Source organism: Somniosus microcephalus, chromosome 8, assembly GCF_052327205.1.
Source record: "Somniosus microcephalus isolate GS21.2 chromosome 8, FLI_Smic_1.0, whole genome shotgun sequence".
Lineage (NCBI taxonomy): Eukaryota > Metazoa > Chordata > Chondrichthyes > Squaliformes > Somniosidae > Somniosus > Somniosus microcephalus.
Window position 1 is genome coordinate 8,121,128 of NC_140994.1, and position 28,000 is coordinate 8,149,127.

Genomic DNA, 28,000 nt, shown 5'->3' on the forward strand with positions numbered 1-28,000 from the left:
GCCGGGTGCCGGTAATGCGTTGGGCAGTTTTGACTACCCGCTGCAGGGCTTTCCGGTCATAGTAGCTACAGCTGCCATACCATACTGTGATACAGTTTGTCAGGATGCTCTCTATAGTGCAGCGGTAAACGTTAGAGAGGATCAGGGGTGACAGGTTACATCCCTTCAGCCTCCTTAGGAAATATAGGCGCTGCTGGGCCTTCTTCACCAGAGAGGAGGTGTTGAGGGACCAGGAGAGGTCTTCCGTGATGTGGACTCCGAGGAACTTAAAGCTGTCCACCCTTTCCACCACAGCCCCATGGATGTGGATGAAGTACTTTTTGAAATGTCATCACTGTTCCTCTTTTTAAAGAACCAAATAATATCAACAATAAAACTGTAAATAAACCGTTAAAAACTTCAATTAAACCCTTGGAAATCAAATTAAAATTTGGTTCTCCAGCCCAATTATGCACTCCAGTCCCCGCGGCGCCCACCGGTCACGGAAGTGATCGAGCGCGCCGGCGGACACCGCGTGCTCCATCTCCAGGGCCACCCGGGCGCGAACATAGCCGCGGAAGAGAGGGAGGATGTCATCACTGTTGTAATGTAGGAAACGCAGCAACCAATTTGCGCACAGCAAGCTCCCACAAACAATAATGTGATGATGACCAGATAATCTGCTTTAGTGATGTTGATTGAGGGATAAATATTGGCCTCAGGACCCCGGGGAGAACTCCTCCGCTCTTCTTTGGAATAGAGGCCGTGGGATCTTCTACATGACAGACGGGGCCTCGGTTTAACGTCTCATCCGAAAGATGGGCTGCTTCATTCTACATCCTGGACCAGCTAGCCTGAAAATAAAATTCTTAGGAGGGCTTGACAGGACAGATGCTGAGAGGCTATTCCCCCTGGCTGGAAAGTCTAGAACCAGGGGTCACAGTCTCAGGATAAGGGGTCGGCCATTTAGGACTGAGATGAGGAGAAATCTCTTCACTCAGAGGGTTGTGAATCTTTGGAATTCTGTACCCGAGGGCTGCTCAGTTGATGAGTATATTCAAGACACAGATTGAAGGGAATCAGGGGATATGTGGATGAGGCGGGAAAGTGGAGTTGAGGTAAAAGATCAGCCATGATCTTATTGAATGGTGGAGCAGGTTCAAGAGGCCATATGACCTACTTCTATTCCTATTAATGTTCTTATGTAGCATTGCCATGACGTCTTAATGGTCCCACCGGCTCAGGAACCCCCATCTTACTGTGGCCCAGAGCTGGGGACTGGGTATGTCATCGGATTGAGCTGCGTCCTTTCACCTCCAAAGCCTGGGCCGAAATCCTGCCCAGTTGTGGAAATTATTTAAACTCAGTAAATTAATCCTATGGATTGCACCCCTCTCCCAACTAGCCAACTTCTTCCAAAATTTAGGAATCACTCCCCACCTCCCCCATCCCCAGCTGGAGTGGGCTTATATCCTTATATACACTTTGCTTGCTACTTATTTGTAAAGCAAAATGAGCACAAAATGTAACCAGTTGGGTCTCCCAAATCTTATTCCTGTCTACTGACCGGACCCGCGATATGTGCAGGTGTGGACGTTTCCCGAGGACGGAACTGGCCTCAGTTGTGACGACCACCATGGTGGAATACCTTCCTTATTAGACTCACTGTCTCGCATCACTTTTTAAAAATAATCGAACAATAATCAGTAAGTGGAGAACAATCAATTAACCAAAGGCAGTGGTTTGGTGACATCAGGCTTGGGGTTTTAAAAACCTTTGGGTTGTGGGAGGAAGGGGAGGCTTAGGGAGGAGTTCCTGAATTGAGGTCCTGGGAAAGAATAAGCTGGAGGAGATGGTGCTCAGCAAAAGGAAAGAAATTATTAAAATGATAATGGGCCTTTAAGTGACATGTTGGGGGAATTTTAACCCAGACAAACAGGGTCGGTTGGTGTTGGGTGGGAGGTTAAAATGTTAAGTCTGAATTCCGACCCCAACCCGCCCACTTCCGGTTTTAACGGAGGTGAGACAGGGGACGGGCAGCCAACCCGCTGCCAGGAGGCGGGTCAGCCATTTAAATATTATAATGAGGTTGCCGTGCCTCAGGTTTAACCTCCATTTTAAATTTAACGGTAGTCAGTTTTTGCAAGCTTCATGAAACTCGCCAGCTAAGGTAAGGCGAGGTCTGCTGGATCCAGGAGGCAAGTGCGTTCACACTCACTTCCTGGATCCAGCGTCCTGGTTTAATCCACCCCCTGCGAGCGGGCTTTGGGACGTCCTGAGGTTGTGAAAGGAAAGGCGCTATGTAAGTACAAGTCTTTTTATCCTTACCCAAGTTTTGTCCTGAATCCCCACAGCTTTGAGTTTAATTAGTAATCTTTTATGTGGAACTTTGTTAAATGCTTTTTTTTTAAAGAAGTCGAAGTACAAACATTGTTGGATTTACCATAGTTTTCTTGGGTTGTAACTTTCCAAAAAAACTCAAGGTTGGGCAGACAGAAACTTCCCTGTCTAAAGCCGTGTTGACTGCTGTTTACTGATAGTCCTCCAATTTACTTTAATAATTAATTCCATAATTTTACACAGAATTGAAGTAAGACTAATGTGTTTGTTTTTTCAGTCTTTCCGAATACAATCATCATGTTCGCCTCTTTCTGATATTGGTACCTCACCTTCGTAATATAAAAGCAAAATACTGCGGATGCTGGAAATCTGAAATAAAAACAGAAAATGCTGGAAACACTCAGCAGGTCAGGCACCATCTGTGGAGAGAAACAGAGTTAACAGTTCAGGTCGATGAGCTTTCATCAGAATTGGAAAAGGTTAGCGATGTAACAGATTTTAAGCAAGTGCAGAGGCGGGGAAAGTGGGGAGGGGAGGCAAGAGAGACTCCTTCATAATGATTGTTAGTGCCCTTGTAAATCTTGCTAGTCTCTTGACACTGGGATAAATTCCAGATATCCCTGGGGATTTATTTGCTTTAAGCCCTTTCATGCTTGCTTAGGTCTTCCACCTCACTTATGTTGAATTGTTGGGGGGGGTGGTGAAGGTGTATCTGTTATTGTTATTTTTCTACAAAAGGTGCATTATTCAAGTTTGGTAAATCTGTACTGACGCACACGATGAAACCATTGGATAGAGAATTACATTTTGGAGTCAATCAGCAAACTTGGCTCAGCAAAGAGCTCAAGAGGACAGGGGAGCTTCCAAGCTTAAAGGCAAAGTGCCTTCATTGAACAAGGTTGGACTTTTTTTTTAAACAAAGGCACTGCAATTCCAAAGTTACATTAAAAAACAGTTGCATAGTCCCATCTGATCCAAAGATTATATGTTGCCATTTCTTCACACAGAAAAGGAGTTTGTTGAATATTTACCCCGCCCCCCCAGGAGTACACTGCCCCTTTAAATGGAAAACAGGTTTCCCCCACGACTCAATGACAAGCAAGTTAATGATTGGAGGAGTAAAAACAGAGGTCAGTTGCTATGGCAATTGCTGAAGGCGCGGGGTTAAATAACTGAGCGATTTTTTTTGGTTTTATCCTCCCTCCGTTTCAGAAATAGGTCACAATGTTGGTCCGACTGCACATGCGCGGGATCAAAGCCTGGGCTTCGGCCAAGTGCGCATGCTCCACCGCCATCGCTCCGCCTCCGTGGGAATGTCAACACAGCGCCTGCGCGAACACCCACGGTCCTGGGCCGGCTGCAGCGCATACGCGAACAGCCACCGTCCTAGGGCCGGCTGCCGCGCCTGCGCGAACATCCACGGTCCTGGGCTGGCTGCCACGCCTGCGCGAACATCCACAGTCCTGGGCTGGCTGCCACGCCTGCGCGAACATCCACGGTCCTGGGCCGGCTGCCGCACCTGCGCAGTATCGTAGCGCGGCGCGACAGCTTTTAAAATGGCGGCCGGGGCGGGGAAGGAAAGGGAATAAAACAATAATAACGCCTTTATCGAAACCAGTTCTCACAAAATCATTACAAAAAGTCCCAATATTTAAAAGAAAAAAAAACAGCGACCGGTCACCAAAACAATACATATTTTTTTCAAATGCAAAAGTGTTTTTTGCGAATTAAAAAATGGGCTTTTAACAAACCGGTTGACACTGGTTTCAGGCGGTTTCTGCACATGCGCAGCGGCGTCGCGTCCAGCTCCCAGCAGCCCCTGCAGGACAACAAATACATATTTTTTTAAATAGCCAGAGCTGGAAAAAATAGAAAATAAAGATCCGCGGCGGATGGAACCGCGAAGGGAGATGTTAATGCGCATTTCATTCCCATCGGCAAAAAAAGCTGGTGATTTCCCAGCGCCCACGCCGAGGCGCATGCGCAGTCGGGTCGCCGGCGACGACCGCCGAGGAGAAGGAATGAAAATAAACGGCAGGGCGGGAGGTTTTCCCCGTCCGAACGGCCGCCGCGTTGGAGAAAAGAGCGCGGGAGGGAAAAATAAGTGATTTTTGGCGGCTGAGGCGGGGTGGCGGTGGCGACTGCGCATGCGCGGGGGGCGGGGCCGCCCTCCCAGAATGCCGTGCCGGACAACAAGGGACGGAAGCGCGCGAGCGGCTGTGAGGAAAAATCAAACAATCAGCGCAAAATCATCATAGTCTGATAAACAAGTGCCTTTTCGTTTCGGGCCGCAGTGTTTTGGATCGTATTTCTTTATTTTTTTTTGTTGAAATCGTCTGAGGAGTGAAGCGAAGCGCCGCTGGCGCCGGGCTGTGACGATGGTGCAGAAAGAGAAGGCGGCCGGCGGGGAGGAGGAGGGGGGTGACACCGCCAACACCGCCACTGCTGCCGCCGCCGCTTCATCTCCGCCTCCCACCGAGGTGGCCGGGCCTCCTGCTCCTTCTCCTCCCGCACCGGGAGCCCCCGAGCCCCAGCAGGCCGCCCCGCCCGCCGAGCCCCCCCACCACCTCCTCCTGCCCCCGGACACGGCCAACGGCGGCCCGGAGACCCTCCCGCTGCCCCAGCGCCCCGAGCCTGCCGGCGACCACAAGCGCTTCCTCTGCGGCGTGGTGGAAGGTGAGCAAATGATCAATGTTCATTAGTGGGGTTTCATTTATTTCCCCCCTCTCCGTCAATGTTTGTTAATTAGTGGGGTTTCATTAATCTCCCCCTCTCCCCGTCAATGTTTGTTAGTGGGGTTTCATTTAATCTTTCCCCCCTCTCCCCGTCAATGTTTGTTCATTAGTGGGGTTTCATTAATCTTTCTCTCTCTCTCTCTCTCTCTCTCTCTCTCTCTCCCTCTCTCCCTCCCCCCCCCTCCCCCTCCCTGTCAATGTTTGTTCATTAGGGGGGTTTCATTAATCTTCCCCCCTCTCCCCGTCAATGTTTGTTCATTAGTGGGGTTTCATTTAAACACCGCCCCCCCCCCAAGTGCACTGACACACAGACCCTTGAGATTTTTCTGCCCCCCCCCCCCCCCCCCCCCCTTGTTTAAAATATGATTTTTAAGCCTTGACTTGGTGTGGGAAGTGCGGTTGGTGCAGCTGTTTTCTGTGCGGCTGCTGCTGGGGAAGGGGCTGCTTGTGACCTCACAATAATGTCCTCTGTCCCAGTGAAGACTGGCAGGAAAGGGCTAGACACCAAGGCCATTTCATTGGGCGGGGAGGTGGGTGGTGGTTATAGGTCTGTTGTTATCTGATCTTCTAGTGACATGCAAGAGCTGGAATTGAGCCCCTGCCAATAAATTGTGGGGTTGATCGGTTCCCCCATTTTCCTTCCTCTTTCCCCCCCCAAAAAACCCCTCTTGATGTCTGACTGGGCTAAAATATTGTCTGGTATGAAGACCAAGCGGTCCCACGTTTAATCCCTGGCCTGTGCTGAGTTAATTGCACCCACCCAGGGTGCTGCAGTTGAACTTGACATCCACCTTCCCCAGACCCTTCCTGATCATAGTCAAAATAGGTGATCCTTGCTGGAAAGTGTGTGTGGATTCTGGTGATAGTCCCAAAAGTCAGTGCCCTTGGGGGAGAGAAATTTGGGCAGAATCCATCCATATTAATAAAACCAGTTTGTAAATGTTAAGAACTGTATAATTTTCCATAGTGCTCCATACAAGAGAATGGTTTATCTTTTTCACTGTAGTTTGTTAGTTCATTTGGGGATGGTTGTTACTTTTGATGGTGTACTTTCCCTGTGAAAAGCTATCTCTGTCCTTGGATGAGCTGTGATTTTTTTTTCCCCTTCTGTTGAGTATTATGCAATGGGTGAGATCAGAGGGAGGTTTGGGGTATGTGATACTGTATGTGGAATGTGAGATTTCTCCATCGGATAATGTAGCAATGTGAACAATTTCCGCTAATCATGCCAGAAATTTGTCTTGGTTTTATAAAAATGTTATGCCTGTTTAATAAATGGAAAATGACTTGTCCATGCTGCAAATATCTCCTCTTAAAAGGATAGCTAGAGATCTTTAATCTTAAACTGTCGAGTCAATTGTTGCTTGGTGATAAGGGGATACTCAATAAGGACTATTGTGGAAGATTTAGTGAATGTGAGTGTAAATCCTATTAACTCATGTGTTAACTCTTAAAATTCGCAGAGTACATTGTTCATTTCCATAATTCCACCATAAAAGAATGTTCCGTTTGGAAAGCTTGCGACTAATCTGGTGTTTTTTTAAAAAGTACTTTGATTTTTTTCAGGTTGTCTTAGTCCAAAGTGTGTTTGAACTAAGTTGTAGTGCTTGAGTTTATGTCAGTGAGTATAAAAGGTGAAGGACATTTGAATGGTTTCCTAGGTAAAATCCATCGGCAGGGGAGTGATTAAATTTACTTGAGCTCTGTTTCAGTCAAGTGCATTTTTCAGAAAAATTGACTGATTTTTGTGAGTGGGATTTTGTTGCACATGTGAACCTTAAGGAACTTGATTCTTGGTGTCTAGATTGACCCTGCTATTGTCAAATATTGGAGATTAAGTTGAAGATGTGTATGAATGCTCACTTTGAATAGTTTCTGCCACTTCAAAGCATGATGAGGCAAGTCTTTCATTTTGCATATACTGTGAATTTCTTTACTATGTGGTCATAGATTATTTGGTCTACTTCCAAAAATTCCCTCTACCTCCTTTCAGACAATTCAGTGTCTAAGATTGGATGTAGTATTCCAAATGTAGTCAGCTAATGTATTGTGTTTACGTAATTGCATTCGCTCTTCCAATCCAATGCATAGAGGTATTTAACAGTAGAAATGAACATACCCATCATCACCTATTTGGTTTAGTGGATAATTTGGATGGAAGATGCTTGAAAAAGATATTTTTGGCAGTGACATCTATTTTTGTCATGTTTGTAGGGAAGATCACTGTGTATTGGCTTGCATGGCATTTGTAAAACTTAAGTGTTGCAAAAAATTTAATTGCTGCCTATTAAACAATTTTGGCATCGTGGTCCTGAGATTGGAGAAACCTTCAGTTCTTTGGGTATACACTCATTGTTCAGAAATGAAAGCAAATTTGGCTTGTTGCAGAGCATAGGGCATTCTGTTTACATGGATAAATAGCTGAAATACTTTGTGTCTTACTACCGTTAATGCCTAGTACAATTAAATTTGGCAACTCTAAGTTCTACTCATGTGAATGACTCATTTAATCCAATATATTGAATTAATAATTCTTTCACATGAGTAGAATTTTTCAATATGTAATGAACATTGTGCATTGTTGGTCTTTACTTGAAATCTTGTTTGTCTTTTATTCAGCGTTAATTAAAAGGCCACTTTTATGGAATGGCATGTAATAAACTTCCTGTAGGTAGGAATGTTTGCTGTAAAATCAAAATAAAGCCCTGGTTTACAGATGTTGAGCACTTGCCTGTAGAATTAAAAGGAAATATCATAGACTGAATTCTCAAGTAATCCGAATTATAAGGGAAAAATATCTGTACACAAATTGATGAATCTTCCCCCTTGTGTTGACCGCTTTCAGACTGTTGGTTTTTGACCGCTCACAGGCAGACATTTTGTTTGAAATTCCCTTGATGTGACGACTTGAAGTTCTGCTCCAGTGATGACAGGAATAGAGACAGAAGACAGCACACAAAATGTCTGCTCTGAAGTTTTCTTAAGCCAATAGTATTTGAATCACAAAACACTAACAAAGGAGGGCCTATGAGATAATGTTTTGTATCAAGATCTAGAGATATCTATTATATGTAAGGATTATGTGACAAAGTTATATAGATATGTATAAAGGCTAACGTTTTACATAGTGCATGTGATATTTGTAGCAAAATAAAGCTCTCACTAGTGATTGAGATTGGTTGTATTCTGATTACTGCAGAATAAGCTAACTTTGGAGCTGAAATGAAGATGTCAAGTCTGCTCAGTGCAGCGTTAAGAACTTGCCGTTAAGTAAACTTGCTGCTCACAATGTATGATGTCTACTCAAATTGTGCACTTGTTGGGTAGTTCCGTCAACTAACTTAACCAGTGTCCCAACATAAAGACTGTTATATCGTTAACCAGTGGTAATTTAGTTAAGGAGTTTTAGCGTGCATATTCGCTGTGAGAGTGGCATCAGTAAAGTGGTACAAGTGAAGATTTCTGACTTGTAAATTGGGGGTGGGGGGTGGGAGAGAGTCATTGGTTTTCCTTTCAAAACCCTGATGCCAAATCCAGTTAGAGAACCTACGAATGGGCTTCGATTTACAAATGGTGATCTTGGTAATCAAATACTCAAATGAATTATAAAATGAGAATTGATGAATTGTTGCTTCATAAACTTGCAGCGACTCTTAATTCTGCAGTGTGATTATTGTTATGCTGACTAGATGGGCCACCATTACTGGCTGAGCCTCTAACACTTACTGACATCGGACACTCGGGACAGAATACTGCTTATGTCTATGAACTCCGTAGTACAAATGCCATTCTAAATAAAGAATGGTCTGGGATAACTACAAGACTGTAATCCCATTGACTGCTTCGGTTGAATATAACCATATGGTGTTTTTACATGTGCAACAGCTCCTAAATTCCTTTAAATTTCTTTCCTCTGTTGGAGAATGCTGTTGGTAATTCAGATGTAATTTAACAGGCGGTAGCCGAATGGCTCCCCATCTGGCTATTTTACTTTAATGTGACTTAATCCTGTTGCTAATAGCACCCATCACTCGAAGCTTCTTTTGCCATGTCTCTTGATACAACTATTTGACTCCAAATTATTTTAAAGCCTTTCTGTAAGATTAAGCATTATTGCTGGTAAAGGGTTCCGATCAGTCTGTGAAGTGCTTGGAGTGCTGCTGCTTTTCCCCTTCCACTAGGACGTACGCAATACCTCAGACAGAGACAATCCATTAAGAGACAATAAGCAGATGTGCAGCAGCATCTACTTCCGCCTTATGGATCAAGGACTAATTAATAGAAAGAACTGTAACCAAATAGTATTAACTTTTATAGACAACTGAGATGATCTTTTTTTTCCCCCACACTTAGACACGACAAACACGTACCACTCTTTAACCTATCATAGTAAAAGATCAAACTTAACATGAAATCCTTATATATTTCGACCTGGAATATCCAAGGTCTACGCTCTTCGGTGCTCGACGTGAAGAGTAGGACCCCAGAGTTCATAGATGAAACTAAAGATCTAGATATTATCATTTTACAGGAAACTTGGTATAAAGGAAAAGGACACACTGGCTGTCCCCAAGGGTACACTGAGCTGGTGGTCCCCTCCAATAAATTACCAAGAGTAACCCAAGGCAGAGACTCCGGAGGCATACTGATCTGGTTTAAAACAGAACTTAAGAATTACATCAAATTTATAAAAAAGGGCGAAAACCACATGTGGCTCAAAATTGAGAGGGAGATTATCTCTAACACCCAAGATGTTTACATTTGCGCACTTTATATCCCCCCAATGGATTCCCCGTACTTTAAAGAGGACACCTTCTCCAACATAGAGGGGGAAATTATCCAATACCAGGCCCAGGGGAACGTGTTGATCTGTGGGGACCTCAATTCAAGAACGGGCGAAGAACCAGACTTCACCAATAATCAGGGAAACAATTACGTATTCGAGAATAACCACTTTGATATCCCTTCCCTTCCATACAGGCATAACTGCGACAAGCAGACAAATACCAACGGAAAACAGCTCCTACAGCTCTGTCGAAGCCTGGGTCTGTACATTGTCAATGGTAGGTTCATAGGAGACCTCCTAGGAAGATCGACTTATTGCTCACCTCTTGGCTGCAGCACAGTAGACTATATGATTACAGGACCCATCCTCTTTCAGAGCATTCACAGTCAAACCACAAACAACACTGTCAGACCACAGTCAAATTACTATGTATCTCAAAAAGACAGAAACAAACAACATAGAAACACAACCCAGTAAACTGTACAACACCAAAAAATCGTACAGATGGGCCAAAAACGACACGGAAAAATACCAGAAAACAATTAGCAATGCATCAACTCAAGCTCTCTTGGACACCTTTCTGGATAACATATACACTCACAATAAAGAAGGCGTAAACCGGGCAGTAAATAACCTAAACAATATTTTTGATAATTTGGCAAAAAGTGCAAACTTGAAAGCTCGCAAGAACAAACCCAAAACAAAAAACTATGAAAAATGGTTTGACACAGATTGCCATAACATGAGGAAAAAACTTAGAAAAATATCAAACCAAAAACACAGACATCCAGAAAACGAGGAATTACGCCTTACTTATTGTCAGACACTAACACAATACAGAAACACACTCAGAACCAAAAAAGAGCAATATATTAAGAATACACTCAGCTCCATGGAGGAATCCATTGATTCCAATTGTTTCTGGGACAACTTGAATACACTACACAAAAAACAACACGACGACTTGGCCATTCAAAATGGGGACACATGGGAAACCACTTTGAAAAATTATACCAGAAAACACTAAGGCCAGAGCAACACCAAATATGCAAAAAACTGGAAAAGCTAGAAATGGCCATAAAAGATAACCAAAACCCGCTAGACTCCATAATAACAGAAAAAGAACTTTTTGGAAAAACTCAAGGACCTGCGACCAGGAAAAGCTTGCGGGCCAGACGGCATACTAAACGAGATGATTAAACACACAGACGACAAAATGAAACTGGCTATCCTAAAACTCTTCACCTTGGTTCTGAGTGTCGGTTACTTTCCTGATATCTGGAACAAAGGACTCATAACGCCCATATACAAAAGTGGGGACAAAGTCGACCCAAATAACTATCGAGGCATCTGTGTAAACAGTAACCTGGGGAAGGTATTCTGTAGCATCATAAACAAAAGACTTATAAACTTCCTTGAGGAGCACAATGTCTTGAATAAAAGCCAAATTGGATTCCTGCCAAACTATAGAACATCAGATCATATCTTCACCCTACAGACCCGAATTGACAAACACGTTCACCATAACAAAAGCAAAATCTACGCATGCTTTATAGATTTCCAGAAGGCTTTCGACTCCATCTGGCATGACGGTTTATTCCTGAAACTTATCGAAAGTGGGGTAGGGGGAAAAACATATGATGTAATTAAATCAATGTATACAAACAACAAATGTGCAGTTAAAATTGGAGACAAACAAACAAAATACTTCCCACAGGGGCGTGGGGTGACGCAGGGCTCGCCAATCTCACCGACATTCTTTAATATTTACATAAATGAATTGGCAAAACTACTTGAACAATCTACAGCACCCGGCCTCACCCTATATGAATCCAAGGTTAAATTCCTCCTCTATGCAGACGACCTGGTTCTGCTGTCACCAACTAAGGAGGGTCTACAGCAGAACCTGGATCTGCTGGAGTCGTACTGCCAGACTTGGGCCCTGACAATAAATCCCCAAAAAACCAAAGTCCTTGTGTTCCAGCAAAGATCCAGACATCAGGGACCCAAAATAAATTTCACACTAGGAACAACCAAAATTGAACAAACCACTAACTACACATACTTGGGCTTAAAAATCAGTTCTACGGGAAACTTCAAACTGGCTGTGAATGAACTGAAAGAGAAAGCAAGAAGGGCTTTCTATGCCATCAAAAAATCAATCCAAATAGAAATCCCAATTAGCATTTGGCTAAAAATTTTCAAATCAGTAATTGAACCAATTGCACTCTATGACAGTGAGGTATGGGGACCGCTAACACAACAAGAATTTGCAAAATGGGACAAACACCCAATTGAGATCCTACATGCAGAATTCTGTAAAAGTATCCTCCGGACTCAAAGGAAAACAGTAAACAATGCATGCAGGGCGGAATTAGGCCAATATCCATTAATAATCACTATCCAAAAAAGAGCCACCAAATTTTGGAATCACCTACAAATGAGCAACCCCCACTGCTATCACTACGACGCCCTGAAATGCCAAGAGATGACCATAAAGAAAAATACCCTCAGTCAACTAGTCCTGGGACTCAGTGAAGTAACTACTAACACTACTAACAATAACCAGCCACAGGACAGTGACAGCGTAACACAAAGAATTCGACCCAACACAATCGTCGCTAAGCAAAAGGAAAAATATCTGACATATTGGGCAGAAGCAACAAAAACCCAAAGCAAACTCAATTGCTACTTGGCCCTAAACAGACAATACAACATAGCTGATTACCTGCCCATGGTAAAGGACAGCAAACTGAGAAAAATCCTGACAATGTACAGACTTAGTGAACATAGCCTGGCGATCGAAAAAGGTAGACACAGGCAGACCCGGCTACCAAGAGAGGACAGGATATGCCCTCGCTGCAGTCAGGGAATGGTGGAGACAGAGATGCACTTCCTCACAGCTTGTAGAAAATATCAGGGCATAAGGGAGAATTTCTACCCAAAATTTACAAAAATATGCCCGGAATTCAGAAAATTGAATGACAACCAAAAACTCCCATACCTACTCGGGGAAGAGAGAAGTTGCATAACACTAGCGGCACACTATGTTACAGCTTGCCATAAACAGAGGGACAACCACTAAAGATAAGATAAGAGTATATATAAATTATATGAAAGTATATTTATACACTCAGGGATATATCTGTTTATACACTGTATGGATAGATCTGTATTTTTGTGAACAAACATGAATGTGTTCCGATGCTTTGGCAACATAAGATGTAACTTGTCATCATGCCAATAAAGCGATTTGAATTGAATTGAATTGAATTTGCTGATGCAGCATTACAGTGCCAATGGAATCTGCTTCGACCATTATAGTCTGTACTGCAGGAGCCAGCAGTCTTTGGCACATTTAAAATACTGTTGAAATAATGAAAAAAGAATAAAAGCTCACGATTTATCCTTATCTTTGTGGGCTCCCTGCATCCCAACACGAGAGTTTCTGTATTCACCTGTGCTTTGAAAAAGGGAAGGGGGGTTCATGGATATTTGGTGCTGTCTGCATACCCTAACTTGTTTGATATTCAAATTCGTTTTTATTCATGTCCCTGTTTGTTATAAACCTGGTCATGTCTCCGATACCCCCATTTTATATTGTGGAACAACGACTACAGTGAACAGTTCTGTAGTTGTGATGTAGTTGTCCGTGCAACAAGTCTGCCTCACAAGGTGCATTTATAGAGAACATAAAATGGATGAAAATTGCATTTAGAAATGAATGCTCTGACAGCACTTCCCTGATGGGTGAAAGATAGTACAGGTCAGCAGTATTTCAGCTCATTATAGACTGATGGAAAGTGTGTTGCTTTGTTTCCAGAGACACATTTGCCACGTCAATTTTATTAGTGTTGTTCCCTGCTCTCAAATCTCTGTTGCTGTGATATATAAGTGTGGCCTGAGGTGGTGCATTTTTCTTCTGGATTTCATTCCCTTCCTGTGGGGATGTACCTGGTTTCTGTGACTGCACTGACAAGAATGGTGGCTTACTATTCTTGGTGGAGTGCATTGTTTCAAATCGTCCTCCAGGATCACCATTTTGGTGATTATATTTGCAAGACAAACTATTATGCTGTCTGAAAATCATACCCATGGGAAGGAAATGAAAGCCAAGCAAAGACTGACTGCCACAGGGAAAGTCATCGCAAGAATCCTCCTCAGTCGCCTTCTCCCAGTGGCTGAAGAGCTCCTCCCAGAGTTGCAATGCGGATTCCGCCCACTACGGGGCACAATGGACATGATCTTCACCGCACGACAATTACAAGAGAAATGCAGGGAACAGCACCAACCGCTGTACATGGCCTCCTTTGATCTCACAAAGGCCTTTGACATTGTCAACCGTGAGGGATTATGGAGTGTCCTCAAATTCGGCTGCCCTCAAAAGTTTGTCACCATCCTCCGCCTGCTTCACAACGACATGCAAGCCGTGATCTTGACCAACGGTTCCACCACAGACCCAATTCACGTATGAACCGGGGTCAAACAAGGCTGTGTCATCGCACCAATGCTCTTCTCGATCTTGCTGCAATGCTCCATCTCGCCCTCCGTAAGCTCCCCACTGGAGTGGAGCTAATTTACAGAACAAACGGGAAATTGTTCAACCTCCGTCTCCTCCAGTCCAGATCCAAGGTCGTCCCATCCTCTGTCGTCGACTTACAGTATGCAGACGACACTTGCGCCTGCGCTCACTCGGAGATCGAACTCCAAACCATCATCAACACCTTCCCCGAAGCATATGAGAGCATAGGCCTTACACTAAACATCCGTAAGACAAAGGCCCTCTAACAACCTGCCTCCGCCCCCCCCCCCCCCCCCCCACCCCAGATTATCAAAATCCACGACAAGGCCTTGGACAACGTGGACCACTTTCCATACTTCGGGAGCCTACTGTCAACAAGGGCAGACGTCAACGACGAAGTCCAACACCGCCTTCAGTGTGCCAGTGCAGCCTTCGGTCGCCTGAGGAAGAGGGTGTTTGAAGACCAGGACCTCAAACCTGGCACTAAGCTCATGGTCTACAGAGCAGCAGTGATACCTGCCCTGCTGTATGCCTCCAAGACATGGACCATGTACAGCAGGTACCACCAACGCTGCCTCCGTGAGATCCTGCTAATTCATTGGCAGGATAGGTGCACCAACGTCTGTGTTCTTGCTCAGGCCAACATACCCAGCATCGAAGCTTTGACCACGCTCAATCAACTCCTATGGACGGGTCACATTGTCCGCGTGCCCGATACAAGACTCCCAAAACAAGCGCTCTACTCGGAGCTCCGGCACGGCAAGAGAGCCCCAGGTGGGCAGAGGAAACGCTTCAAGGACACCCTCAAAGCCTCCTTGGGGGAAAAAGTGTAACATCCCCACTGACACCTGGGAACCCCTGGCCCAAGACCGCACAAAGTGGAGGAGAAGCATCTGGGAAGGCGCCGAATACCTCGAGTCTCTTCGCCGGGAGCAAGCGGAAGCCAAGCGCAGGCAGCACAAGGAGCGCACGTCAACCCAAGCACCCCACCCACCCGCCCCTTCAACCACCGTCTGCCCCACCTGTGACAGAGACTGTAGGTCCCGCATTGGACTCATCAGTCACCTGCGAACTCATTTTTAATGTGGAAGCAAGTCATCCTCGGTTCCGAGGGACTGCCTAAGAAGAAGAGAGTGTGCAAACAAAACCAAGTCACTTCTGACTGCAATCCATTGCTGTTGACCAGCTAGGATGACTGGGTGCAGGATGCCTAAAGAATCTTGGCTTCTAGGTGCTTTAGAGGAAAACCGCTTTGGAAGCACTTAATTGTCTTGGAGTGCAATGTGCTGATTGAAGCACATTAGAAGTAGGAGCAGGAGTAGGCCACTTGGTCCCTCGAGCCTGCTCCGCCATTCAATAAGATCATGGATGATCATCTACCCCAACTCCACTTTCCTGCACTATCCCCATATCCCTTGATTCCCTTAATATCCAAAAATCTATCGATCTCTGTCTTGAATATACTCAGCGACTGAGCCTCCACAGCCCTCTGGGGTAGAGAATTCCAAAGATTCACCACCCTCTGAGTGAAGAAATTCCTCATCTCAGTCCTAAATGGCCGACCCCTTATTCTGAGACTGATCCCTGGTTCTAGACTCCCCAGCCAAGGGAAACGTCCTCCTTGCAACTACCCTGTCGAGCCCTGTAAGAATTTTGTATGTTACAATGAGATCGCGCCTCATTCTTCTAAACTCTAGAGAATATAGGCCTAGTCTACTCAATCTCCCCTCATAGGACAATCCCCCCATCCCAGGAATCAGTCTGGTGAACCTTCGTTGCACTCCCTCTATGGCAAGTATATCTTTCCTTAGGTAAGGAGACCAAAACTGTACACAATTCTCCAGGTGTGGTCTCACCAGGGCCCTATATAATTGCAGTAAGACGTCTTTAATCTTGTACTCAAATCCTCTTGTAATAAAGACCAACATACCATTTGCTTGCTGTACCTGTGTTAACTTTCAGTGATTGGTGTACAAGGACACCTAGGTCCCTCTGAACACCAACATTTCCCAATCTCTTACCATTTAAAAAATACTCTGCTTTTCTATTTTTCCTACCAAAGTGGATAACTTCACATTTCTCCACATTATATTCCATTTGCCATGTTCTTGCCCACTCACTTAGCCTGTCTATATCCCCTTGAAGCCTCCTTGCATCCTCCTCACAACCTAGCTTTGTATCATCAAACTTGGATATATTACATTTGGTCCCCTCATCCAAATATAGATCTGCGGCACATGTTGGCTGCTCGAGGAACTTCAGCTCAGAGTTGATGAGCTGGAGTCTGAGCTTCAGACACTGCGACATATTAGGGAGGGGGAGCGTTACCTGGACACTATGTTCCAGGAGGCAGTCACACCCACTAGAATAATTACTTCCAATTTGGCCCATGGTCAGAGACAGGAGGGTGTGACTACAAGCGAGGCAGGTATTGGGATCCAGGAGGTAGTGGTGGAGGAGCCTCAGCCCTAGGCCTTGTCCAACAGGTACGAGATTCTTGCTCCCTGTGTGGACGAGGCCAGGGACTGCAGGGAGGATGAGCAAACTGACCACAGCGCCATGGTACAGGGAGCCATTCAAGTGGGGGGGGGGCAAAAAGAAATATTGTAGTGATTGGGGACAGTATAGTGAGGGGGATAGATACTGTTCTCTGCAGCTGCGCGCGTGAGTCCTGAAGGCTGTGTTGCCTGCCCGGTGCCAGGGTTAAGGACATCTCTGGGCTGGAGAGAAACTTGGAGTCGGAGGGGGAAGATCCAGTTGTCATGGTCCATGTAGGTACCAATGACATCGGTAGGACAAAGAAAGAGGTTCTGCTGAGAGAGTATAAACAGCTAGGGGCTAAATTAAAAAGCAGAACCACAAAGGTGGTAATCTCGGGATTACTACCTGAGCCGCGAGTGAATTTGCATAGGGTAAATAAGATCAGAGAAATGAACGAGTGGGTCAAAGACTGGTGTGGGAGAAATGGGTTTCGATTAGTGGGGCACTGGCAGCAGTACTGGGATAAGAGGGAGCTGTCTCGTTTGGACGGGCTTCACTTGAACCATGCTGGGGCTAGAGTCCTGGCAAATCGAATAACTAGGGCTGTAGAGAGGGCTTTAAACTAAATGGTGGGGGGGAGGATCCAGGTGAGCGGGAAAATAAAACGTCAATGAGAAAGCAAGGCTAGAGATGGGGGAAATAATAACCAGAGTGTGACGGGAAGGGACAGAATGCTTAAAAATAAGAGTGTAACAGAAAAAAGGCCAAAACAAGGAAAAATGGGAAAAAGACACATTTAAAAACTCTATATCTGAATGCACGCAGCATTCGTAACAAGATAAATGAGTTGACGGTACAAATGGGTATGGTATGATCTGATCGCCATTGCAGAGACGTGGTTGCAAGGCGACCAGGGCTGGGAACTGAATATTCCAGGGTATAGGATCATCCGGAAGGATAGAAAGAAAGGAAAGGGAGGTGGGGTGGCTTTGTTGGTAAAAGATCAATGCAGTGGTGAGAAGTGATATTGGCTCAGAAGATCAAGATGTAGAATCGGTTTGAGTGGAGATAAAAAAATAAGGGGGAAAAAGTCTCTGGTGGCCGTAGTCTACAGGCCCCCGAACAGCAGTATAACAGTAGTACTCTGTTGGACAGGATGTCTTGCTGCAGTTATACAGGGCCTTGGTGAGACCACACCTTGAGTATTGTGTGCAGTTTTGGTCACCTTATCTGAGGAAGGATGTTCTTGCCATGGAAGGAGTTCAGCGAAGATTCACCAGGCTGATACCTGGGATGGCAGGAATGACGTATGAGGAGAGATTGGGTCGATTGGACTTATACTCGCTGGAGTTTAGAAGAATGAGAGAGGATCTCATTGAAACTTATAAAATTCTGACAGGACTGGACAGACTAGATGCAGGAAGGATGTTACCGATGGTCGGGGAATCCAGAACCAGGGGTCACAGTCTAAGGATAAGGGGGTAGGCCATTTAGGACAGAAATGAGGAGGAATTTCTTCACCCAGAGAGTGTTGAACCTGTGGAATTCTCTACCACAGAAGGCAGTAGAGGCCAATACATTAAATATATATTCAAGAAGGAGTTGGATATATTTCTTGAGGCTAAAGGGACCAAGGGGTATGGGGAGAAAGCAGGGACCGGGTACTGAATTTGGATGATCAGCCATGATCGTGTTGAATGGTGGAGCAGGCTCGAGGGGCTGAATGGCCTACTCCTGCTCCTATCTTCTATGTTTCTATGACAGAGTATAAATCAACAAACAACGGAGGCCTGTTTTATTTAAAAAAAAAGGTACGGTAATAATCATGGGTGATTTTTAATCTCCATATTGATTGGACAAATCAAATTGGCCATGGTAGCCTGGAGGAGGAGTTCATAGCGTGCATCCGGGATGGTTTCCTAGAACAGTATGTAATGGAATCAACCAGGGAGCAGGCTATCTTGGATCTGGTACTATGTAATGAGACAGAGATCATTTATTAATTCTTAGTAAAGGATCCTCTAGGAAAGAGTGATCATAGCACAGTTGAATTTCAAATTCAGTTGGAGGGTGAGAAAGTTGTATCCCAAACCAGTGTCCTGATCTTAAACAAAGGCAATTATAATGGCATGAGGGCCGAACTGGCTAAAGTGGACTGGAAAAACAAATTAAGGGTAAGAAAGTTGAAATGCAGTGGTGGACGTTTAAGGAGATATTTCATAACTCTCAACAAAAATATATGCCAGTGAGAAAGAAATATTTTAAGAGCAGGGAGCACCATCCGTGGCTAACTAAGGAAGTAAAGGATGGTATCAAATTGAAAACAAAGGCATACAATGTTGCCAAGATTGGTGGGAGACCAGAGAGAAGATGAATTATGAGAGTAAGCTGGCAAGAAACATTAAAACCGATAGTAAGAGCTTCTACAGGTATATAGAAAGGAAGAGAGTAGCTAAAGTAAACGTTTATCCCTTAGAGGATGAGACTGGGGGATTAATAATGGGGAACGGGGAAATGGCAGAGACTCTGAACAAATATTTTGCATCTGTCTTCACTGGAGAAGACACTAACAACATCCCAATAACGGATAACCAAGGGGTCACAGGGAGGGGGGAGCTAAAGACGATCACTATCACTAAGGAAATAGTACTCGGTAAAATAATGGGACTAAAAGACGACAAGTCCCCTGGACCAGATGGCCTGCATCCCAGGGTCTTAAAAGAAGTGGCTGCAGATATAATGGATACATTAGTTGCAATATACCAAAATTCCCTGGACTCTGGAGAGGTCCCAGCGGATTGGCAAACCACTAATGTAACACCCCATTTAAGAAAGGAGGGAGACAGAAAGCAGGAAACTATAGACCAGTTAGCCTAACATCTGTCGTTGGGAAAATGCTGGCGTCCTTCATCAAGGAAGCAGTAGCAGGGCATTTAAAAAAACATACTGCAGTAAAACAGAGTCAGCATGGTTTTAGGAAAGGGAAATCACGTTTAACACATTTGCTGGAGTTCTTTGAGGATGTAACAAGCAGGGTGGACAAGGGTGAGCCAGTGGATGTGGTGTATTTGGATTTCCAGAAGGCATTCGATAAGGTGCCACATAAAAGGTTACTGCATAAGCTAAGAGCTCACGGAGTTGGGGGTAATATATTAGCATGGATGGATAGAGAATTGGCTAACTAACAGAAAGCAGAGAGTCGGGATAAATGGGTCATTTTCTGGTTGGCAAACAGTAACTAGTGGGGTGCCACAAGGATCGGTGCTGGGGCCCCAACTACAATCTACATTAATGACTTGGATGAAGGGATCAAGCATCAAGTTTGCGGATGATACAAAGACGGGTGGGAAAGCAAGTTGTGCAGAGGACTGAGAATCTGCCAAGGGATATCGACAGGCTAGGTGAGTGGGCAAACATTTGGTAGTTGGAGTATAATGTGGGAAAGTGCGAGGTTATCCACTTTGGCAGGAAAAATAAAAAAACAATATTATTTAAATGGAGAGAGATTACAAAATGCTACAGAGGGACCTGGGGTGTCCTTGTGCATGAAACACAAAAAGTAATCAAAGGCAAATGGAATGTTGGCCTTTATTTCAAGGGGGTTGGAGTATAAAAGCAGGGAAGTCCTGCTACAACTGTACAAGGTATTGGTGAGACCACACCTGGAGTACTGCGTACAGTTTTGGTCTCCTTATTTAAGGAGGGATATACTTGCATTGGAGGCAGTTCAGAGACGATTCACTAGGTTAATTCCAGAGATGAAGGGGTTTGACTTGAGGAAAGGTTGAGCAGGCTGGGCCTATACTCATTGGAATTTAGAAGAATGAGAGGTGATCTTATCGAAACATATAAGATACTGAGGGGGCTCGACAGGGTAGATGCAGAGAGGATGTTTCCCCTCATGAGGAAATCTAGAACTCGGGGGCACAGTCTCAGAATAAGGGGTCGCCCTTTTAGAGCTGAGATGAGGAGGACCTTCTTCTCTGAGGGTTGTAAATTTGTGGAATTCTCTGCCCCAGAGAGCTGTGGCGGCTGGGTCATTAAATACATTTAAAGCGGAGATGGACAAATTTTTGCAAGATAAGGGAGTGAAGGGTTATGGGGAGCGGGCTGGGAAGTGGCTTTGAGCCCTACATCAGCCATGATCTTATTGAATGGTGGAGCAGGCTCGAGGGGCCAAGTGGCCTATTCCTGCTTCTATTTCTTATGTTCTTAATAGCTGAGGCCCAAGCTCTGATCCTTGCGGTACCCCACTAGTTGCCAGCCCGAAAATGACATGTTTATTCCTACTGTCTGTAGGAATCCTCACATTTGGTAACCACGGAACTTGCATTTCTATAGCGCCTTTCAGGACGTCCCAAAACACTTTACAGTCAATGAAGTATTTTGAAGTGCAGTCACTGGTGTAGGGGAATGCAGTAGCCAATTTTCTAGACATGATTGAATCCCCTATTGGTTTTATTAGTGATGACTGTCTTATATTTATGATGATGACTTCTCATTTTGGACCCCCACAAGTGGCAACATTTTCTCTACGTCTCCCCATACAAACTCTTTCACAATCTTAAAGACCTCGATCAGGTCAGTCCTCCGCCTTCTCATTTCTAGAGAAAAGAGCACCGGACTGTTGAGCCTTTTGTGATGTGTATATCCTCTCAGTTCTGGTCGTAGCCTCTCGGTTATGCTTTCTTTTCTTGCTTTCTTGCTTGCTTGAGTTTGGGATGGAAAACTGTTGGAATCAGGAATTAATTCATTCACATTTTACAAGTTTTTCTCCCCCTTTCCTCCTTAGTTGTCCATCCTAAACTATTTCTGGCCACTTTGATATTTTGGGAATCTCTCCCAGTGCGGCTCTGTGTTAGAGCATCTTCTGTGTGATTCTCCCTTCTAGTTTTCTCCTTTCTTGTGGAAAGCACCTAGCTGTTGCATGGTATTTCCCTATAGTATTATGGCTGAGACTGGTAACTGAAGTGTAGGGGCCACTGGCATTTCCTTCTGCCCCCTATTTTTAAGGGAAAGGTTTGAATTTAAGATTCATTCCCAAGGTGCATCTTGAAAAGGAAAAAAATAATTGATCCAAAAATGTCGGAACTGAAGCTGACTGGACAACCCTTCGAAAGTGTAAAATACTTATCAGTTTGTAGCAAAAAACAAGTTTGGCTGTTTTCTTCTGGTTAAAATGAACGTCTTGAATTTTCCTCTCGCTTGTCGGGATGCGGTTCCACGAGTACTGTCGATACTTTTTACTCGTCACTTGGACTGAATACAGAATGTGAGCCCAGACAGCAAAGATCAGTCACAGGCTATCCAAACATGGGAGTGGAGAGCCATCATGATTGGGTAGACTAGGCCTATATTCTCTGGAGTTTAGAAGAATGAGAGGTAACCTCATTGAAACATACAAAATTCTTACAGGGCTCGACAGGGAGGATGTTTCCCCTGGCTGGAGAGTCTAGAACCAGGGGTCACAGTCTCAGAATAAGGGGTCGGCCATTTAGGACTGAAATGAGGAATTTCTTCACTCAGAGGGTGGTGAATCTTTGGAATTCTCTACCCCAGAGGGCTGTGGAGGCTCAGTCGTCGAGTATATTCAAGTCGGAGATCGACAGATTTTTGGATATTAAGGGAATCAAGGGATATGGGGATAGTGCAGGAAAGTGGAGATGAGGTAGAAGATCAGCCATGATCTTAGCAAATGGCAGAGCAGGTTCGAATGGCCTACTCCTGCTCCTATTTCTTATGTTCTTATTTAGTGTAATCCTGCCAGTGTTCAGGGCATAATAACAATGGAAAGATTGGCTGATTTGTTTTCGTCTTCCACTCCCCCCTGGCAGACTCAGGCCAGTTGTATCTCTCTCATTTCTGTGGTTCTAATATAGGGCAGCGGGAGTGGTTTGGATTGTTCTAACCCTAAATGCAGAGCTGGAAAAGAATGGCCTGCTCCTGTGTTACAAGCTTCTTTAGTTCCATACAATCTTCCCTCACTAATTCAGTGCATACCAACCTTCCAAGTTTAGCTGGCTCACTTCCACACTGGGCACACATTTATTCACTATGCAATTGGGTACTCAATTATGATTCTTTAAACATAGTTTTTTGTGTTGGCAACTAGAGTCATGCCATGGTGTTAGGATGCTAATTATCTTTCCATTGATGGATGTCTATGGCTGTGAAATATTTCTGTTGCTACTGCAGAGGGAGAGAAGTTTCAAAACAATATTGATATGAGCTAGATACTGCAGAAAGGTTCAATTTATTGAATATTAATCACCTGATTTCCCTTGTGCAATCGAGGGACAAAATAGTATTTGTTCCCATTGTAAATAGAAGACCCCAAGTACTAATGGATAATATGCAAGAGACTTGGTGATTTGTGCATAATTTTAGTTTCCATTTTCCTAGTCATGGCACAGGTCAAAACATAAATCTAAAGTTTAACGTTGTTAAGCATTGTGTAAGGGCAGATTATTGGTGGATTTACACTGGGTGGTGACGTGTAACTTCTGCCGTGGGTTCATTGGTTTTTGGGTTGTCAGGGCAACAATGGTTCTGCACTGTGGGGTTTAGGAACAGCTGTTTGAGTTTAAATCGGTGGTGTGATCTGAGTTTAAATCAGTGATGTAATCTGCACCTAAAGCATGCTGAAAATCAGATCTTGGAGCCATATGAAGCATGTCCTAGAATCTTACAGCCATTCGGCTCGTCGTGCCTGTGCGGGCTCTTTGAAAGAGCTGTCCAATTTAGTCTCGCCCCAGCCTTTTCACCATAACCCGGCAAGTTAGTCCTCCGAGTACATGTTCAATTGCCTTTTAAAAGTTCTTTATAGAATCTGATTCCACCATCCTTTCAGGATCCGAGGCGAGAGTGTTGACACTGCTGATTGATGTTTTATATGAAGTAGAATATGTATTTCGTGGCTCTTGCTTTGAACAACCAATGTTAGTTGGCTAGTTCTGCAGTGTCCCATCTTTTCACCGGTCTATAAAGTGATGAGTTTGATGTATTGCTTTGTACTTGTGCTTTTATTTCCCTATTTAATAAAATTTGAAGCTGTTCAGTGAGCAGCGCAAACCTTTCAGGCAGTTCTATGCATCGGACTAGTCAAGCGGTTCTGAATGCACCATTTTATGTCTTTGCGATTGTATTTGAACATGCTGTTTTGCTTATTTCCTAGGATTTTATGGACGCCCATGGAGCATGGAACAGAGGAAGGAACTGTTCAGAAGGTGAGTTTCATTATAAAAATAACTCTCTTCAGCAGCTCTGCTTTGAATTTTGGGTGGCCCTTTAACCCCGTGCAGCTAAATAAGCAGCCACTTGATGCTGCATGCGACATACCATAATAGTTTGTTATAATAGAGCCTTGGACCTGTCTCTCTCGGTGCTTGCTTTCTGCACTGGGTGCTTTAGCTGAATCCTTGGCTCCTGAGGAAACGACAATAGTGTGAATTACTGGTATTGAAAAATAAAAAATGATGAGGGGTTACGGGGATCGGGTGGGATATGTGTCGGTGCAGGCTCGATGGGCCGAAATGGCCTCTATCTGCACTGTGGCGTCTCTGTGATTCTCTCTCTGTGATTCTCTGTGATGAAAGCCACTTGGTCCTTCTCTCAGGCCATCTATCGAGAAATAACCTACAGTCTCCCATCATAAGCTCAGACTTTGTGATTCCAAGGCTTTTGTCTCCTCTGCCCTACCTAGAAGTTAATTGCTTGTATTGACCACTTTCTTGTGTGAAGATCTTCACAACATCAGTCGTAAATTTACCTTTTTGCTAGTTTGAACTTGTGCCCCTTTGTCTTTCTCCTAATTTGGCTTGTAGTGTTCACGATTTATTGTTTTCTGTTTCACATTAAAATATCTACACGAAGTCCCCTCTAGGTTGCCGCCTTTGAGGCTGAATATCTCCAGTTTTTCAGTCTTTCCTCACAATTCAGTCACCTGAACTGTTGTATCCCAGTTTGTGTTCAGCACATTACCACTGGATACTATCAATGAGGGGGCTTAATTCACACATGTAATGTTGATTACACTCTTCAACAGAATGCGCAAGTGGGGATTGAACACCTATCTGTACGCACCAAAGGATGATTACAAGCATAGAATGTTCTGGCGGGAGATGTACTCCGTTGAAGAAGCAGGTGAGTGCTGTAGTGGTGATGTTTCCTCAGTTGTCGGGCACTATGCTGTACAGTTTATTTTGCACATTAATTTTCATTTATATTAGAGCCCTGTCTCTAGTTTGAAGATGCAGCTGAACGCAACAGTAGTTAAGAAACATAAGAAAAAGGAGGCAGGAGTCGGCCATTCGGCCCCTCGAGCCTGCTCCGCCATTCAGTAAGATCATGGCTGATCTTCTACCTCAACCCCACTTTCCTGCACTATCCCCATATCCCTTGATTCCCTTAGTGTCCATAAATCTATCAATCTGTCTTGAATATTAGTCACCACTTGCTGTTGAGTATTAAGACAGCTGCTCCTTAATACATAAGAATATAAGAAGTAGGAGCAGGAGTAGGCCATACGGCCCCTCGGGCCTGCTCCGCCATTCAATAGGATCATGGCTGATCCGAACCTAGACTCACGTCCACTTCCCTGCCCGCTCCCCGTAACCCCTAATTCCCTTATCAGCCAGGAAACTGTTTATCTCCGTTTTAAATTTATTTAATGTTGCAGCTTCCACAGCTCTTTGAGGTAGCAAATTCCATAGATTTACTACCCTCTGAGTGAAGAAGTTTCTCATCTCAGTTTTGAAAGGGCAGCCCCTTATTCTAAGATTATGCCCCCTAGTTCTAGTCTCACCCATCAGTGGAAACATCCTCCCCGCATCCACCCAATCAAGCCCCCTCATAATCTTATATGTTTCGATAAGATCGCCTCTCATTCTTCTGAATTCCAATGAGTAGAGGCTCAACCTTTCCTCATAAGTCAACCCCCTCATCTCTGGAATCAACCGAGTGAACCTTCTCTGAACTGCCTCGAGAGCAAGTATATCTTTTCTTAAATCTGGAAACCAAAACTCTACGCAATATTCCAGGTGTGGCCTCACCAGTATACCCTGTATAACTGAAGCAAGACTTCCCTGCTTTTATACTCCATCCCCCTTGCAATAAAAGCCAAGATTCCATTGGCCTTCCTGATCACCTGCTGTACCTGCATACTAACCTTCTGTGTTTCATGCACCAGGACCCCCAGATCCCTTTGTACTGTAGCACTTTGCAGTTTCTCTCCATTTAGATAATAACTTGCTCTTTGATTTTTTTCTGCCAAAGTGCATAACCTCACACTTTCCAACATTATATTCCATCTGCCAAATTTCTGCCCACTCACTTAGCCTGTCTATGTCCTTTTGCAGGTTTTTTATGTCCTCCTCACTCACTGCTTTCCCTCCTATCTTTGTATCGTCGGCAAACTTGGATATGTTGCACTTGGTCCCCTCCTCCAAATCGTTCATATAGATTGTAAAGAGTTGGGGTCCCAGCACTGACCCCTGCGGAACACCACTAGTCACTGATTGCCAACCCGAGAATGAACCATTTATCCCAACTCTGTTTTCTGTTGGATAGCCAATCTTCCACCCATGCCAGTATATTACCCCCAATCCTGTGATTTTTTATCTTGTGCAGTAATCTTTTGTATGGCACCTTGTCAAATGCCTTTTGGAAGTCCAAATACACCACATCCACTGGTTCCCCTTTATCCACCCTGTTTGTTACATCCTCAAAGAATTCGAGCAAATTTGTCAAACATGACTTCCCCTTCATAAAACCATGCTGACTCTGTCCGATTAAATTATGCTTATCCAAGTGTCCTGTTACTGCTTCCTTAATAATGGACTCCAACATTTTACCAACCACAGATGTTAGGCTAACTGGTCTATAGTTTCCAGCCTTTTGTCTACCTCCCTTTTTAAATAAGGGCGTTAGATTAGCAGTTTTCCAATCTGCTGGGACCTTTCCTGAATCTAGGGAGTTTTGGAAAATTACCACCAATGCATCTGCAATCCCTACTGCTACTTCTCTCAAGACCCTAGGATGTAAGCCATCAGGTCCAGGGGATTTATCCGCCTTGAGTCCCATTATCTTACCGAGTACCATCTGCTTAGTGATTTTAATCGTGTTTAGCTTCTCCACCCCCCCCCCCCATAGCCCCTGTTTGTCCAGTGTTGGGATATTTTTAGTGTCCTCTACTGTAAAGACATACAAAATATTTGTTCAGCGTTTTTGCCATCTCCATGTTCCCCACCACTAATTTCCTGGTCTCGTCCTCTAAGGGACCAACATTCACTTTAGCCACCCTTTTTTCTTTTTATGTAACTGTAGAAACTTGCTATCTGTTTTTATATTTTTTGCTAGTTTACTTTCATAATCTACCCTTTCTTAATTAATCTTTTAGTTATTCTTTGTTGGCTTTTAAATGCTTCCCAATCTTCTATCCTCCCACTAGATTTGGCTATTTTATATGCCCTTGTTTTCAGTTGGATACTATCCTTTATTACTTTACTTAGCCACGGATGGCTCTCTTTTCTTTTACTCCCCTTTTTCCTCAGTGGAATATATTTTTCTTGAAAGTTGTGAAATATCTCCTTGAATGTACACCACTGCTCATGTACTGTCTTACACCTTAATCTATTTTCCCATCCACTTTAGTCAACTCTGCTCTCATACCTTCATAGTCTCCTTTATTTAAGCTTAGTACGCTGGTTTGAGATCCAACTCTCTCACCCTCCAACTGAATTTGGAATTCAACCATGTTATGGTCACTCATTCCAAAGGGATCCTTTACTAGGACATTTTTTATTAATCCTGTCTCATTACACAGGACCAGATCTAAGATTGCCTGCCCCCTGGTTGGTTCAGTAACATACTGCTCAAGGAACCCGTCCCTAATGCACTCTATGAACTCTTCCTCAAGGCTGCCCTGCCCAATTTGATTTGTCCAGTCATTATGAAAGTTAAAATCCCCCATGATTATAGCTGTTCCCTTATTACAAGCCCCAACTATTTCCTGATTTATACTCCGACCAATAGAGTTGCAACTGTTAGGAGGCCTATAGACTATGCCCACTAGTGACTTTTTCCCCTTATTATTCCTTATCTCCACCCAAACCATTTCACTATCCTGATCCTTTGACCCAATATCATTTCTCACTATTG

The 28,000-nt window shown here is 44.2% G+C and overlaps 1 protein-coding gene across 3 annotated transcripts in view; it reads left to right on the top strand.

The window, feature by feature from the left end:
- The first annotated feature begins 4,358 nt into the window (after positions 1–4,358).
- LOC147113284 (protein O-GlcNAcase-like) overlaps positions 4,359–28,000 on the top strand; it is a 55,913-nt gene continuing 32,271 nt past the window's right edge. The window contains exons 1-3 of one of the 3 annotated variants that reach the window (XM_085994180.1): positions 4,359–4,995; positions 24,018–24,069; positions 24,888–24,985. In XM_085994180.1, the coding sequence (XP_085850306.1) occupies positions 4,698–4,995; positions 24,018–24,069; positions 24,888–24,985 (448 nt within the window). In that variant the 5' untranslated portion in view covers positions 4,359–4,697. The remainder of the gene's footprint in view (positions 4,996–24,017; positions 24,070–24,887; positions 24,986–28,000) is intronic. The other 2 variants (XM_085994182.1, XM_085994181.1) reach the window with 2 other exon arrangements.